Source organism: Corythoichthys intestinalis, chromosome 3, assembly GCF_030265065.1.
Source record: "Corythoichthys intestinalis isolate RoL2023-P3 chromosome 3, ASM3026506v1, whole genome shotgun sequence".
Classification (NCBI taxonomy): Eukaryota; Metazoa; Chordata; class Actinopteri; order Syngnathiformes; family Syngnathidae; genus Corythoichthys; species Corythoichthys intestinalis.
The window spans coordinates 43,726,594-43,744,151 of record NC_080397.1 but is presented as its reverse complement, the minus strand read 5'-3'; the positions used below and the strand labels follow the sequence as shown (position 1 = coordinate 43,744,151).

Here is a 17,558-nt window from a genome sequence, read left to right as displayed (position 1 = left end):
AAGATTGACAGACGTTTGGGTTTGATCTGGCCAGAGACGCGAACTTCAAAGCGCCGCATGCGTCAATCATCATTTAACTTGTCAAACAGTTGCTGTGGCAACTCTAAGTGAGCAGCTTCAACGGATTTTAGTGGACTCACTAAATGAAGCATTTAATAAATTAAGCATTTTTCTGCTTTATTCTTATTTTAAAATAATTCTGTGGGACTGCAACATGTTTAAAACATAATAATTATTACATTTGAAGTGCTTAAAAAAACATTCATTAAAATTTATATATACATAAACATTTTTTTTATTAAACTTGGGAGGAAAAAAGTGAAAAACATTTTTTATGTATCTCTTTCCAATGCTAAATCTGAATACAATGAACACACACACACACACAAAAAAGAAATGGGGGGTTGAGGGGGGCGCTACTTGGCGATTTTTCACTTATCGCGCCGGGTTCTGGTCCCCATTAACTGTGAATAACGAGGGATCACTGTAATTGTAATGATGAAAAATAGTCACTTGCACGATAAAGAGTTAAAGGTCTTAAGTGTCAACTTTTGAGTAACTGTCCACTGCAGTAACTACTGTCCCTGAAAGGGTTAAGTAGTCATAACTCAATTTTTGAACTTCTCATAAGCAACTTGCGATTCACAATATTCTTAACTCATTTAATAAAGTTAATATTGTGAACTTGATTAATGGAGTTGACTTGAAGGATAAAGTATGTGGCCCATAATTAATAGTCTGAGTAAACTGAACTTGAAATGATAAGTTGTAACCACACTCTTGGTGCCTTCAAAAGAGTGCTATGGCAATTGAGCTGTCAGACAGGGTGTTTAGATCAGCCTGCACGTTCAACTGCCACGGTGGCGGGATGGGTACAATCCATATTGAGGCAACATATCAAATATTTACTTAAACTCAAGTCCATTTTACTTAAAAATGTAGAGTTCTAACTCCTCAACTGAAGTCTTATTTACTTGGAATGTTAAGTGCAAAGCTTTAACCTGTTTTGTTGAGTTTTCCATCAAGACTTGAAGAAGCCAGTGAAATTGTTTGACTTGAAATTTCAACTCAACTAACTCATTAAAAAAAAAAATATATATATATTGATCAGGGGTAGCGTTAACCGAATATTTTCCGTCATTGACCGGTTTTTTAAAACGGTGACGGAAAAAACTGAAGTCCATCCGTCATTTTGACAGGTTGCAATTCACACCTCAGATCACAGGGTGGCGAGTGAGCATATTAATTAGCTATTCTTGATGCATGACGTCGTTGGCCTTACTCGGAAAAATGTCAAGGCAACTGAGTGTTTGCCTGGCACGACCAGACTGTTCTCCCTGTATTTTTCAAACACTGAGAGAAAAGTCTGGGACACAGCCTCTCGAGTAGTTACAAAATCAATCGACAAATCAGATTTGTTTATTTGCGTGGCGTGTTCTTCACGAGCAACGTCACTCTTGCGTGCCGAAAGTCGTCTTTACAACACGGTTGGCGAACGGGAGAGCCGAGAATATGCTCCAATCCGCGGTAAATTCAGTTTTAAATGAGCTAAAACACATCGACACGAGACATTGACAACAGTCTGTCTCGCGCTAGCCATGTTGAATAAACTCCGTTCTCCTCGTATGTTTACTTCCGCGCGCAAGTCCCTCGTCGCTTTGCTAACGGCACGGCTGCCCGTCGCTGATTGGTGCACTCCGCTGTCTGTTTGCCTCTTGTTAAGCTTGTTCGGACAGAATATTAATTAAAAATTAATGAAAACTAAATACTATTGAATATGTCATTGTTATCATTTTAAAAATGTATGTGACGGGTAAAAATAGATTATGACCGGATTTTTATGACACTGTCAGTCAAAATGACAGACAACGAAAAAGTCTAGCGTAACCTCTGATATATATATATATATATATATATATATATATATATACAATGTAGGTACAAATTTGAACGCTACCTTAGCACTCGGCTCCTCAATGCTTTCCTTCACTGGAATGGGAACCCTCTCCAGCAGTTTCTGGAGTTCCAATTTCTCCTCCTAAAACAAAGACCCAGAATTGTAAGGATCCAGGCAACATTCCAGGTTATTCAGCTAAGACCAGACAACAATTATCAATAAGACTGGTTCAGAGTCGATCATACCTCTCTCACTGTGATGTTCCTGAACTCAGAGGAAAGTGAAAAGACTCGGAAGAGCTCAATCTCACTCAGGGTCGGTTTGAGCAGCTGGTTGTAAGTTTGAACTGAGTCATGTGTAATGTAGAAGTGACTGGCAATACGTCCTAGGTCAGTCACCTTTGAAGAGATTAGACAAATGTAATTATGTCCGGTTACGAAAAATGCTTTGAAAAAGAACAATGCAGCGTATACCTGGAAACTTCCGGTCCTCTTGTCATATTTGATAAGGCTGTTCTTGTCGAGTACACTGGCAGCCGTGTGCACCAGGTCAGTCCGGCGTCGCTCCAGCAGCGGGTCTGAAGATCGGTCATCATGGGAGACGCCATACAGTGTTGGGTTGCGAAGCATGCGCACATACAAGTAGGTGTAACCGAGCCAGTTCACCGCATCCTGAAATGTAGTAAAAAAAATAAAGTCACTGATCATTCCAGCACTTAAAAGTTAAATAGCCATCTGTTCGTGGCAGGAATTTACCTTCACATTCTGAACATTTCCCAACACAACCTCGGCATTAAGCATGTCAGGAAGCTTGCCAACCATCTGGCTCTCGATGGGCAGCTGCTGGTTGAGCAGGGACAGATAATACTGCAGCTCTCCATGTGATGTGATTAGGATTCCTTCTCCCTTGGTGTCATACTGCGGCCGACCAGCTCGACCAAGCATCTGAAATGTTCATGTAACATTCACAAACGTTATATGGCAGTCAGAGCAGCCTTATCTGCGTGGGAATGCTCTCAAAACTCACCTGCAAAATGTCCAGGGCACCCAACTCAGTCCATCTGCCTTTCTCAGGGCTGTACACCTGAGTACCTTTAATGATGACAGTGTGTGCTGGCAGGTTGACACCCCAAGCCAGCGTTGCTGTGGACACCAGAACCTGAATGTGGCGATCGGCGAACAGATCTTCCACCAGCGTACGGTCCACTCTGGTCATTCCGGCGTGATGGATCGCAAAGCCGTAAGGGAGCAAGTCCTTCAGCTCAAGGTTCTGTGAAAAGCAGTTTGTGTTGAATGCTGTGAGAATTTTGCAAAAAGTGTTCAAAAGTAGTGTTATTATTTGTGTAATTACTTTGCATTGTTCTGCTTCAGTGCGCAACACTTCAGTGGATGCTGAGCCTTCTCGAAGGAAAAGACCAAGCGTGTCCTTCTCCAAACACATGTCTCGAATGGCCCTGGCAGTTTTTCCAGTCTCTTTCCTGGAGTGAACAAATACGAGTACCTGGCAGAAAGGAATATAAGTTAGTAGCTTCCTAAATGTGATCTCTTAGAGATGTCCCTATCCGATCACGTGATCGGAAATCGGGACGATTGCATCATTTTTCAGAGGATCGGAATCGGGTAAAAAGCATCGGGTTTTTAATTTAAAAAATGCATATAATTATTTTTCAGTTTCATGCTCTTAGAGCCTATCACCCTCCCTCCTGCTGAAATAATCCCGAAATAAAATGGAATTGTCAAAAGAGACAAAAATATATACATTTTTTACTCCACAACACTCGCAGAAAAGAAGTACTGTCAAAAATAAAATACTGTAGCATGTTTGGAACTTTTGTTCAAATAAAAATAAAAATTAAAAAAACCTATATAAAATCGGTATTGGATCGGGACTCTGTATTAGCAGTTTCTCAAAATCAGGTAACTCAGACTCGGCTGCAAAAATAAGCGTTCAGGACATCCCTATACACTGTACAATAAAACTACAATGTAGAGTGATATATCGTGATACTTTGTATCAAAAGAGGTTATCGATATACCAAGAATTGATATAATGTAGTGCTGCAACAAATTAATTAACTTGAGTAATTTGATTAGAAAAAAAAAAAGCCTCAAATCAACTTTTGCTGCTTTGAGTATTCATTTAATTAGAGTGGCATTGTAATGCTTTGTTTTGAAAGTGCTTGCATTTAGTTTTATTAAATTGGGTGGATACACTGCCCTCTAGTGAAAACAGTGAATATGAAATAACTCATTTAACATGGCTGAATCCAGCTGCTCCCTGTTAAGACCAACATAAGGGAAGTTTTTGTTTGACCTAATGTCTTTTTATGCGTTCATAATTTAGTTTATATGTTTTTTTAGAGGAATATGTGTTTGAGGGATTTGTTAAGAGCATTGTACAAAAATTTAGCATTTTATAGCATTTAAACTAGCTGACTTTTGCTATACAAGTTAGCCAATTGTATTTTGTTGTACTTAGATCCTCATTTATTTCTTTTGAGGTCAGGTATTTTAACTTTTAAATGAAAGTGCATTCCTGCATAGTTTAAAGAAACACTTGGGAATTTTGTATTCACATTTATTGCACTTTTGAAAGTGCAATCTTAACAAGCATTTGTTTTACATATTCTAAAATTGATTCTGCAACCCATTAAATGTTCCTAATCCAATTACTCAATTATTTGAACTAGGTGATGGATTACTCGACTACTAAAATAATCGATAGCAGCAGCCCTAATATATCGTTTTAAAAAGATGTCACTGTTTGATAAAGGCACCAAAAGGTTGCAACCAAAATTTTCCACAAGACCAAATTTTCTACCAGAATAGTGTGTATGTTATCTCATTGCTGCTATTGATGGCGCTAGACATCCAAATAATTTTGATTGGGTGTCAAAATGAATGACGTCTAGCGCTGTCAATGGCACTCAAACATAAGAATTCAAAGTCAATCCTTCCATTTTAAATGTATTGGACATCTATCGCCATATTGTGAGATAATCGTTATAGTCAGCCGTATGTTGCAAATCTAACTGTATCGGGAGGTACCCATCCCTAAAAGGTGTTGTAGAAAATGTGATGCAACTGCAAGAACACCACACCCTTAACTGTAGCTTTAAAATCGCTAATGTACTTTAAATAAAAAAAATACTCTTGCAAATCTTCCCAACAAGCCAGACTAAACTTTGATTTTGAGAAAGGTCAATGACAGCATGTTAAAATGTTAGGAAAATAATAATAAAAAAATAAGCCCAAAAGCTGCAAATAAGTGAATTCACAACTCAATGGGGATTCGTTGTATATTTTCCTATTTAATTAACGTATAACAATGATCAGAACTAGAGCGTTTCCCTCAAATGCAGAGTAATAAAAGACAAACCTGGTTCTTCCCAGCATGCTCCATTATCTTCTCATAGACAATTTCATTCATGATCTGGAAACGTTTAATAGCTTTTTTCTCTGTGATGCCAACATAAGTCTGTTCCAAAGGAACTGGTCGGAAACTGTAGAGAGACCAGGACATGTGTCATATTCACGCAGTGGTCTTTTTGATCAACCCCCAAAGACCCCCAAGTAATCCTTTACCATTCACAGGGTATACCTGTTATCAAAGTAGAAGAGACCCTTAGCAGGATCTACACGCAAGCAGGTGGCAACGTCCTCATAGTTGGGAAGCGTGGCGCTAAGTCCAAGTAGACGCACGTCTTCCTGAGTAAGCTCCACATTGCGGATGGTTCTCGCCACTAGAGACTCCAAAACGGGCCCACGGTCATCGTGCAGCAGGTGGATTTCATCCTGTGCAAGCATTCACATTTATTATTTTAAACTAGCTTCTCTTTCTGTAACAAGTCTTTAAAAAAAAAAAATGATGGCACTTACAATGATAATGAGGCGCACTAGTTGGGTGTAAGTACGCTCACCACCTTTACGAGTAATGATGTCCCACTTTTCGGGGGTGCAGACAATAATTTGAGTGGCATTAATCTCCTCTTTGCACAGTTGATGATCCCCTGTCAGCTCAGACACTGTGATTCCATAGCTCGCCAACCGCTGGAAGGAAAAAAAAATTGAAACATCAGCATAGATTCTTTGGCTTTTTTTCGGCGAAAGAGATTCCATCTATTTGAGTTTAAAATGGTCTCGTCATAAATAACAGCCAATGAGTTAAATGCATTAAAAGGTGATGAGACTAACTTACTTTACTAAAGCTTCCCACCATCTCCTGTACCAAAGAGCGCATAGGTGCAATGTAGATTATTTTGAAGTCATCCACATTTATGGTTCCATCCATGTTTATGTGCTTTCCTATTTCTCGAAGCATAGCCATCAAGGCGACATTTGTCTTACCAGCTCCCTGCACAAACGTGTCATGTTAAATGTTTAGAGAATGCAGATGTGGGAAAGAAATATCTGTGTTGTCAAATCCAATGCATTCCATTAGTCAACGTACCGTTGGGGCACACACAAGCAGGTTCTCATCAGTGTCCATGGCTGTTTTAAACAGCTTGCTCTGGATGCGGTTTAAGGTCTTGAAACCTTCAAATCCAGCCTGTGCGTACTTGGGCAGCTTATCAATTGAAACAAGCACCTAGCAGTGTGATAAGAAGAAAATTAATGAGGACAAAAATCCATCCAGCCTACCAGCACCTGACATGAATAACCACAGAATCACTCATAGCAAACCTCCGCCTAAGCAGCCAAATTCAACCAATTTCTGACCTCCGCGAAAATTGATTACATTATTCATTCAAAATCCAATCGCTTCTACAATTTCAAATTCAAACATATTCCGGACGTTTCATGCTATTATTCGTTCTTGAGTTATCTTGAACATAGGCAGACATACAGAAGTAAATACAAAATAGAGTTAATAACGCTTGTAAGACAACACTCTTCTGCCTCAGTAAAGTTGGGCCCCTATCAGACGCAAATCGATAAAAAAACTTATGTCAATCGTTTTTGCTACGTTTGTGCTATAAACAACTTCATTTGTGCTGCTATAAATTTTTGAGATACTGTATTAACAATTGTTTTATATTTTTATAATTTAGTGCAAAATAGACCCAAAAGGGTGCCCATTTATTTGTGCTACGTTTACGCTAGTTTTTGGGACACCCTTCTGTTACTGAGTTGGTACGCTCCGTCAGCCCCGGGAGTTGGATATAGAAAAGCTGCGAGTGACGTCATCACTCGAAATTGATATCTCAATTACGACCACAGCAAAATTTTTTACAGCACAAACGAAGCATAAACGATTGACACCATTTTTAATAAAAATTTGGGGCTGGTTGATTTTAGATTGACCTATAAAAGAATTGTAAATATCTCAAAAATGATAGCAGCACAAACAAAACTTTTTACAGCACAAACAAGCACAAACTTAGCACAAATGATTGACATCATTTTTATGTAAATTTGCGTCTGTTGGGGTGCTAACTTAATGGAGATCACTTTTCTGGGGCACTCAAATTACAAACCTCATCATCGGCAAATGGCTTGGGTTTGAGTGCAGGAACGTGTACTTCTTCATAACCTTTTCTTTGCTTGCGGAAAGAGCCGTCTGGCAGCTGACAGCGCTTGTTGGCCATAAAATGACTTCCCTGGGTGAAAGTTAAGTCTTCAAGATCCAGCAGTTGGCGGGGGGCAACTGTCTAAAGGACAAGAATGGATAGCATAAAAAATTGGAAACCTGAATATACCCGTTTCAGTGGTTTGTACATAATTATGCTATGTGTAATGTAGCAGAATATTTTGATGTCTGTTTAATTACTTTAGTGCCAAACCAATATAATATTCCCACTCACAGAGTATGTGTTATTAGAGGTGTGCAAAATTTCCGATTCTTAGATTATTAGCGATTCGGCCGTGGAAGATTCGAGAACGATTCACAAACATCCAAATTCCGATTATTGAATTATACCAGGTAAAGCGGAAATAAAACGCAGTCAGCGCGGTCTTCAGGACGCAATGAGGAACGGACCGAGAGTAAATATCATGTGCAGCTAATGCCGCTAGGTAAAAAAAAAACAATAATACCTGACTGCGGCCGTTAGCCGCTACAAACAGCGCCCAGTTGTTAGTTGCTACAAATATACGGCAACATACGGCTATGGTAGATATCACATATATCTAGACTAGATGTAAATTGACAGACTTTCCCGCGCTAGTAAACAGGCGCCATCTTAAAGCAGTAGACTTCTCTAGAAGGCTCTGTTGTAGAGAACCTACCCTAATTTTCACACTATAAGACGCACCTGACTATAAGCCGCAGCCCACCAAATTTGGCACGAAAACAGCATTTGTTCATAGATAAGCCGCACTGGACTATAAGCCGCAGCTATCTTCACTGTATCATGGGATATTTACACCAAAAAAATATTAACCGGTACAACCTTATTTGACAGCGGTATCATACGAACGACTGTCATAAAACCAAATGAACCATCATTAAACTTTGAACCAATTACTGCAAAGCTTTATTACTTCAAGAAGCTTCATTTGGCCATCACTGCTCCCTTGGGGGGAGACAGTCAACCTCTGCTGCCATCTGCCGTTGACTGTTGTCATCCAACATGCCTCTTAGCATGCATTGCAGCACAACAGATGTAAATAACAATCAAAAATCATGTTCTATGCTAAATATGTCTTCAGTTTACTGTTCCAATTGTTTCATCAATTGCTAGTTATGGTATTTGCAAACACTTTATTTGACACTGGTGCCATAAGACTTTCATTACACAATCATAATTATGACATGTCTCTGTCCTGAGCATTCATGAATGCGTACAACAGATGTCATTAAGTGTTATCCGGCAAATGATCTCACTTTTGAATGGATGCAAAAGATCCAAGATGGACAAAAATTGAGTTAGTGACATAATTTGCCAAATGACACTTAATGACATAAGCATTCAGTAATGTCCATGATAGTGTCATGTCATAATTTTGATGATCTTATGACAGCCTTATGACACCGCTGTCAAATAAAGTGTTACCTAAAAAAATCAACAAATAAGCCGCACTGGACTATAAGCCACAGGTATCAAAATGAAGGAAAAAAGTAGCGGCTTATAGTCCGAAAATTACAGTAATTACTTTTTATCTAAATACCCCTAAATCGGCAAAATCTTGACTTGAATCTATCTTTAAATGATGAAACAGTTTTAAAACTTTCACATGTCGAAAGTAGACATGAGGGAAATTATGGAATAACGAGCGCAATTTTAACAACTTTAACGGTTGATTCACAACATTAAATTAATTGTAGTTTAAAGCTGCTGATACAGAATAGGGACTTGAGCATTTTATTTACCATATTTAACCGGTAACTTGATACTAAAATAGTAGTTTGGTTTATTTAGCCTGACAGGATTTTTGAACAATTTTGGAACAAATATAGAAAACTTTCACAAAAAAAAATTGGGGGGAGGGGGGCATCAATAATCGATTTATAATCAAATCTGAGTCTCTGAATCGTAATCGCAATCGAATCGTTAGGTGCCCAAAAATTCCCACCTCTATGTGTTATGGTAATCAAAATGGATTAGACTTCTATCACCGTTAATGGCAGCCAAAGAAAGAAAGTGATAACCTGTACGTATTATGATGAAATGTTGCAACTATGTCTCACACTTACCTCTCCGTGGCCTGTGTCCATTGCTTCCATGTCATCCACACGAGACTTCCTTACTCTCTCCCTGCGAGAACGCTCCTCCTAAAAATAGAAACAACCATCAAGATATGTGAAAACAAAAATAACACATGTAAAGGCATACAGTTTACCCGAATAATATCCTCCTTCTCCGTCTCTTGCAGTTGGTAGAGAATCTTTGAAAGTTCCTGATCAGACTCCATCTTTCCAATGATTCGTTCCTTTTCTGCCTCACTTTGAGCACTTGCCAACATTGTACAGTACTGAACTGCGTGTGAAAAGCATGCAAATTAAATATGGACTCAAAAGACAATCTACACATGCAACCGAGTGCCTAGATGGATCTCTTCCTTATTTCATGAGAGAAGAACACGAAAGCATCATGCACTTACTCATGCGACGATGTTGGCGGAGGATTTTGATGAAGTCAAAGGTGTTAAAGCCAAGAAGCAACACAAGCTGATTTTCACACTCTCTGTCATCACTGGCAGTCTGGTGAAAATGGACAAAAACTCAAGTTTACGACAACAACAACAAAAAAACAACTAAAGATAAGAAGCACAAGATGGTTGACCGACCTTGAGAATTTCTAAGACTTCATCAGCTTTTTTCTGTGAAACGATAGCATCATCGTAAAATCGACTGAGCTGCCGTTGGAGCCAAAAAGCATCGATGTCTCGGGGGTGGAGATCTTTCTTCTTCACTGTCATCACGTCGCCTGTGACACCAAGCTGAATGGGTAACAGAACATGTATCAATAAACAGTCTAGTTTCACCTCCACCACTCCAGCTGATGGCTCGCTTACATTGGCTGAAAGCGCACAGCCCACATCGGCTTCCTCCCCTTCACTGTCTTCATCTGAGTGTTCATCACGCACTTCTCCGTACTTGTCTTCATCTCCCTCCTAAAAAGAAAGTATTAGTTTGCAAACCAGAGGTTCTGTAAAATTCTAATACCCTAGAAATATACCTCCTCATCAGATCCAAACTGGACATTTACACCATAAGTTTCATCAATGTTGTCATCTACAAAAAAACACGTTTGTGAGAAAATAAATAGTTTGCAACACAATGACATTGGTTATTTAGTGGACAGTTGCGTCTTTTAAACATACCCATATTCTGCAAATCCTTATCACCACCATAGTCTGTGATTTTCTTTCCCAGGTTCACCAGCACATGGTAGCGGGTGTCATCGGCCGGGCCAAGAAGCTGCTCGACCTCACGCCGCCTTTCCTTATCTCTCATTTTATCATTCTTTAGTACCGCCAACACTTCATCTGCTGCGCCACAGAGGATATCACGTGGCTATAAGGAGAAGAAAGTCAAGTCGGTGTATGTACTGGACAGTAATTGAACCAATGTTCATACGCCAAAATGTAGGCCTGTCGCGATAACAAATTTTAGTTGGGAATACAGTGTCTCATAAATTGCCGATATGCCATATTATTGTAATTAAAAATAAAAATAAAAAAACATTCAACCATTTATGTAGTGACAATACATCCATAAAATTACCCATTCAAATGCAATATATTGTTATTCTTAAATAAAACAGAAATTACAGTATATTGAAAAAAAAATTTTTTTTTTTTTAAACACACACACACACACACAATGCATAACGAGTCATTTGAAAGCTAAGTGCAGAATATGAAATGTGAGAAACCCAACACCCTTTTTGTTCTCTGCCAATTAGAGCCCATCTAAAGTGTGAATTTGTAGAGCTGGGAATCTTTGGGCACCTAACGATTCAATTACAATTACGATTCAGAGGCCCCGATTCGATTATAAAACGATTATTGATGCACCCCCTCCTTTTTTTTGTGTGTGTGTGTGTGTTTTTTTTTTTTTTTTTAATGTTTTGTACATTAGTTCCAAAATTGTTCAAAAATCCTCTCAGGCGAAACCAAACTACTATTTCAGTATCAAGTTAACATATAACAGTAAACAAATATACAAAAATAACAGTAAATAAAAAACTCCAGTCCCCATTCTGTATCAGCAGCTTTAAACTACATTCAATTTATTTAATGTTGTGAATCAACTTTTACAGTTGTTAAAATTGCTCCCGTTATTCCATAATTTCCCTTCTGTCTACTTTTGTCAAAGTTTTAAAACTATTTCATCATTTAAAGATAGATTCAAGGCAAGATTCTGCCGATTTAGGAGTATTTTAGATAAAAAGTTAATTAGGTTCGCTACAACAGAGCCTTCTAGAGAGGTCTACTGCTTTAAGATGGCGGCTGTTTACTTACGCAGGAAAGTGTGATATCGCATCTCTGTTCAATAATACATGTTCTAACACTGACGTCATCTGTCATTTTGCATCTAGTTCTACATATATATGATATCTACTGTAGCCGTATGTTTGTCGCAACTAGCAACTGGGCGTTGTTTGTAGCGGCTATCAGCCGCAGTCAGGTATGATTGTTTTTCTATTTAGCGGCATGAGTTGAACATGATATTTACTCTCGGTCCGTTCCTCATTGCATCCCAAAGACCGCGCTGACTGTGTTGTACTTCCGCTTTACCTGGTATAATTCAATAATCGGAATTTGGATATTTGTGAATCGTTCTCGAATCTTCCACGGCCGAATCACAAATAATCTAAGAATTGGAAATTTCGCACACCTCTATGTATTTGATCCAAAAATATTGTCATTTTGGCCTGCAGTGCGCATGTATGCTAATTTGAAGCCAAATTATTCATTACCACTTATATTTTTCGTAATTGGTGTCCTTTCAAAAGCTATCCTTAATGTAGAATCTGATGTGAGATTAACTCCAGAAATCTTCATTTGCATGTTGAAAATGATGTGCTTTTATTTTAAGAATGTTCACCGGAAACATGTTTGCCAAGCACAACCGCAAACTTTACACTCGGTTTTTAAAAAACAACAACAACAAAAAAAACACTTTATTTTCGTCATGCATGTGGTATCAGTAATAGATTTTAAAAAAAAAAATTATATCGTTTGCTGTAAACCAGCGAGTTTTCATGTGTGAAATGTCACCTTTTGACTGCAAGTTTGCGTTTTGGAGGAGACTGCCAATGTTTTATAGCAGGCTAAAGAGGTTCGTACGTTGCCTTTTTTCCATTACCCTCAATGTAGCAATGCTAACGTTTTACAATGTTTAATACAGATGTGTCTCCTTATTTTGTTTGCCTGAACTTTAATTCTATGGTGTATTGATAACCAGTAAATATCTGTGAAAGGAACTGGAGTCTCATATGCAATCAACACGCTCGTGTGCCTAGTGAACGCAGCACACCCAAACACACACGGGGCGATAAATCGCAGCTGGGAATATTCCCGCTCTCATTTTTATTTACAGTGCGATAACAGATTTATTGCATATCGTGACAGGCATACTAAAATGTCGCATTCACAGACCTGATCTCCCAAAGCTGCATGGATGAAACTGAGCAAAACTTCATAGGTCTCTCTCGTTTCTTTGGTTTTGGGTTTGTATACAATTCCAACCATTTCATCAATGCCCTCTGACAGGAGAGTAAAGCCCTTCATTTTGTTGATATCATGTCTGTCCTCATCCCTCTTTCGCCTCCTGTTTGAACAGAGAAATAAAAGGGATTATTTGAGGACATGTTTTATATGTATAAAAAAAAAAGTCACAATGTTGATTTTAACATTTCTTAATTTTAGTGATTGTATTCAAGCTTAACACATAGCTTTCTATTATCGTCTAGTTTTATTTGTATTAGGCATGTGCCGATTTCCGGTTTCAAGGTATACCGTGGAATGAAAACGTCAAGGTTTCAAAACCGTCCCTAAAATGTAATATATTTTTTGTCCCAAAAATGCATGGAGAAATCCCTCACAACTGCAAGGCTCAACCCTCGCCCACCGGTTGTTGCTCAATGTCAGTGAGTCAGCTGTGCTACACGATAGCTGGAGGAGGTGAAACTCCTGAACTTTTTCCCCCATCGAAGAAAACGAAATCGCTGGTATGGGAATACTTCAGGCACAGCAAGGTTACAGACGGCCGTGGCTTACAGGAAGGCCAACCGATATGTAAAACGTGTTTGGAGGGTAGCTGTCAAGGAGGCAGTACTTCCAATATGATTTATGATTTATTTTAATTTTATTTAGAATATTTTGTCAATTTTGAAATTTATTTTAACATTATACTTTCGTTACAATTTGCTAATCTTTATTTTAAAAATGAAAATGCTGTTAAATATAATTTTTTTTAAAACACAGATTGTCAAAGTAACACATTTTAGAGCTGTAATTGCAATACCGTGGTACCGTGAAACCGTGATATTTTGGCTTAAAGTTATCATACAGTCAGAATATCATACCTGCACATGCCAAATTAGTATAAATGTAATTTTACACATAGCATGTGTCACCAGAAATCAAGGATCAGTATAGGTACTACATCAACGTAAACCACAATTGTACAGATTGACATTATATTCGATTTCAAGATTTTTTTTTTTTTTTTTAAACCGTATTATTTTGGACTACAGATAGTGTATGTGGAAAAACAATACAGTATTTACTCATGAAACGTTAATTTGCAAAAACCTCATAAGAAATGTAATGACAGTACTAACTTGTCTCGTCTTTCTTCCAATTTTTGAGGTTTAGTTCTCTGAGCTTTGTCTCCCATCTTGGTTCCCTCCAGCTTCCCCACCAGGGACAGCACCTCTCCTGTAGGTTCATCTCGCCGTGTGCGGTCGATCAGAGAGCGATCAGCTTGCAGCACCAAGTTCGAATTCTACGGTTCAAAACATATTGGGTCAATGAAGCCAGCTAGGTTAATTGCTAATTGTTATACCGTCATGAACTACTCATAAAATAAACAAATATCAACCAATATTACAGCGTATTAAATCCATGTCAACAATTATGACGAATCAGATACATTTTACTATATTAAGTATTGTACAAAAACATACTCACCGCTTTATATTCATACTGCAAGCTACGAGCGGTAACATCCGCCATGGTGCCACTTTGTGTTAGCTTTCAGCACACTTTCGAAAAATTATCTGATACGGGCTCAAATCTACCACAGTACTCCTTACACGCTCTTCACGGAAACAGATGCGGAAATCATCAGCGCGTAGCTTGAAGCTGTATCGTTAAAATTTCGATATAATATTTGCGTTTCCGTCCAACTCACGCTACGGCTACGTTCCAATAGCGCCGCAACACGAGCGGATGACAAAATGTTTTCCTTTTCCGGTGTCAGAGGTCATATGATGCGGATATAGCGCCCTCTAACGGTATGACTATGTTTACTCATTATTTCATAAGAAAATCAATGGAGATATGAACAACTAAAACATTTGAATACAGTGCAAAATCATAATTGTGGCAGTTTATGTTTTCGAACAATAACGATATTTTGTTTTGTTATTTTTGACGACAGGTCACTACATTCCCGCGATCGTGAAAAACGATTAACGTTGTTGAATATGGATGGATGTTCACCTCAATCATGCGCACAGAAAAAAGTCTTGTTTGCTGCAAGCAAACAAAAAGCATTCTTGACATAAACACATAAACATGCAGTGAAAAAAAAGAAGTAGGAAAAAGAGAAAACATTTAATCATTTTTAGAATATTTGGAAGTGGTAATATAACATCTAATTACATAGGAAACAATATAATCTTGATCGATTTTTTTTATAAAGGCAGGGATAAACCACCTGAAAGAGATTTACTCAAGGGCATAGGTTTGCATAGGGACGGTAGGGACATACCACTAGCAACTTTTCAGGGTGCTGAAATTGTCCTCACCAACTTTTAAGCAACCTTATTTGCATTATATATTAACTTCAGGTACTGTATATAGGATACGTTGTAGGGATAGAATTGACCCTACCATCATTAAGTGAATTATAGTACTTTCATTATGTTCAGAATTACAATGACCCCTATTCACTTGATGTATGTTTTCCCCTAAAAGGCATCTTTGATTGGCTGATGACATGACCCCCCCACACGCACACGCACACACACACGCATTCACAGCCCCGAGAGAAATACAGCATGCCGCCTCCTCCGCCCTCTTTGAACACAACGGATATTAGAAGTGTTTTTCCGCCAGCAGCAGCTACTGTAGGTAATTTAAAAAGACATCAATGTTGTGGAGCTGGGGAATACACCACTAATTTTGCTACTGAAAGTCCGACCTGCATCAGAGTTAGCACAACATTAATCTATATGAATTTCTCGAACTCTAGGAGGAAGCTGCTTTAAGAGAAATATCCTCCTGTAGGTTTTCTACTGTTGATGTTAATTAAACTGTAAGAAATGTAGTGAACCAAGGTTTACCCCCTTCTCCCCAGTTTTCATTTTTATTTCATGTATGTGGTCTTTGAAGAGCCCAAAGGAGCTTTCATTTTTTGTTGAGTTTGGCTGTGCTGGTGGACAAAAGCAGTAGTGTTTTACTTGAAGGAAGGCCCCATTTTTATTTTTTGTGAGGATTAGGGTTATCGTCCCTACCAATATTGAGACCAAACCTACGCCCTTGGATTTACTATGCATTTGATGAATCAGAATTCCGATTCAGATTGTTGGATTTGTTCAGATTTTGTTGTTCGCAGGTGTTCGCCTATGTCTGCTTGAGAAAAATAACAATCAATACACTGCAAAAAAAAAAAAAAGATAATTTTTGTACAATATTAATATGGATTAAAATGACTAATTGAGATGTGCCTGAATACACGCAGTATGTTTCCATATTGTACACATAGATGTACAGTGGTACCTCTACTTACGAAATTAATTGGTTCTGGAAGTTCTTTCTTAACTTGGAAATTCTGTAAGTAGAGACGCGTTTTCCATGTAAAAGCCCTAATCACTTCCAAATCCCCCAAAATTCAGACACGAATCTTATGCATAAAAATGCATCAAAACATTTTACCATGAGATTATTGCAGAAGAAACATAAAATCTGAGCACTCACACATCTGTGCACAATGTAAAAAAAAACAAGAATAAAGAAAAAAAGTTAATACACTCATGTAAGGCTGTCGGAACACAAGGGGCGGATGAAGAGGACGCTGGGATATACACATATTCATACAGTAGAGGTCCTTCTTAGCCAATTGAATGCCAGGAATGCGAGGCAACAGCCAATGGCAGAGCAGCTATACATAAGTATGTTACATTCAGTAAACTCTGGGAGCTGTGAGTTCCAGTCATACTGTATTTTTGCCTTTTGTATTATGAAATTTCTTTCATAACAAGAGGTAATATTTTCCCGTTGACTTATGTTGCTGTGTGTGTGTGTGTGGGGGGGGGGGGGGGTGAAAGTTGATGACCCCGAAACGCAGTGTCAGCAATAAAAGGAACTTAAAAGATATATACTCGGATAGTAGCTTAGCCCATGCTTGTACATACAGGCATCCAAAATGTGTGTGTGTGCGTGGATGTGTGAGCACGAGTGTTTTTCTGTCTTACCTAGTGGAGAAGTAGAGGCCGCATCCTTTTTGACTAAATATTCCAGCCATGAATATTTATGATAGTACGTTGAAAATTTGCATTTTTTTTCTTTCCCCTCATTTTTGAGCGGAAGTCTAAATCAGGCTACTTAAGAAAGCTATGTTTGGCCAATATCGTCGTCCATTGAATATGGTACGCCCGGTGGTGGCTCTGTTGTACAATCAACGTCTTTAGTGGGTAAAACTAAAACTCCGCTCAACATTTTGGCGGTGCTCTCTGGCATTTCGTGGTCCACATCTTCAATGCTTGATTCTCGCTCAGTAGTTGTTATTGCTTTTGAAAGCTGTGGTTTGAAAAAAATTATGAATATCCATCTTGCATCTTCTGTCCACAGGTGGTTTTGGCCATGCAAAGCCAATGACCGTCTCTAAGGTGCTACTCACATGATCTGTTCGAAAAATAATTTTGACCCATTATAAAAATATTTTTGGGGTTCTATTTATTCATTTTTGTTGTTTGTTTTATTGCTTAACAGCATTTATAGACAACATTCTGCCGGCAAAGTCCTAATTTTAAATTCATATA

General features: G+C 38.4%; 1 protein-coding gene across 1 annotated transcript in view; it reads right to left on the bottom strand.

The window, feature by feature from the left end:
- snrnp200 (small nuclear ribonucleoprotein 200 (U5)) overlaps positions 1-14,750 on the bottom strand; it is a 29,660-nt gene extending 14,910 nt beyond the window's left edge. Inside the window, exons 1-22 of the mRNA XM_057831802.1 lie at positions 14,482-14,750; positions 14,133-14,296; positions 12,946-13,117; positions 10,663-10,855; positions 10,518-10,573; positions 10,354-10,452; positions 10,126-10,278; positions 9,940-10,039; positions 9,679-9,815; positions 9,533-9,610; positions 7,374-7,547; positions 6,347-6,484; positions 6,095-6,250; positions 5,776-5,946; positions 5,498-5,691; positions 5,276-5,399; positions 3,248-3,397; positions 2,924-3,166; positions 2,653-2,841; positions 2,371-2,568; positions 2,143-2,295; positions 1,958-2,038 (exon numbers count right to left, since the gene is read on the bottom strand). Of these exons, the coding sequence (XP_057687785.1) occupies positions 1,958-2,038; positions 2,143-2,295; positions 2,371-2,568; positions 2,653-2,841; positions 2,924-3,166; positions 3,248-3,397; positions 5,276-5,399; positions 5,498-5,691; positions 5,776-5,946; positions 6,095-6,250; positions 6,347-6,484; positions 7,374-7,547; positions 9,533-9,610; positions 9,679-9,815; positions 9,940-10,039; positions 10,126-10,278; positions 10,354-10,452; positions 10,518-10,573; positions 10,663-10,855; positions 12,946-13,117; positions 14,133-14,296; positions 14,482-14,526 (3,168 nt within the window). The 5' untranslated portion in view covers positions 14,527-14,750. The remainder of the gene's footprint in view (positions 1-1,957; positions 2,039-2,142; positions 2,296-2,370; positions 2,569-2,652; positions 2,842-2,923; positions 3,167-3,247; positions 3,398-5,275; positions 5,400-5,497; positions 5,692-5,775; positions 5,947-6,094; positions 6,251-6,346; positions 6,485-7,373; positions 7,548-9,532; positions 9,611-9,678; positions 9,816-9,939; positions 10,040-10,125; positions 10,279-10,353; positions 10,453-10,517; positions 10,574-10,662; positions 10,856-12,945; positions 13,118-14,132; positions 14,297-14,481) is intronic.
- Between the last annotated feature and the right edge of the window lie 2,808 nt (positions 14,751-17,558).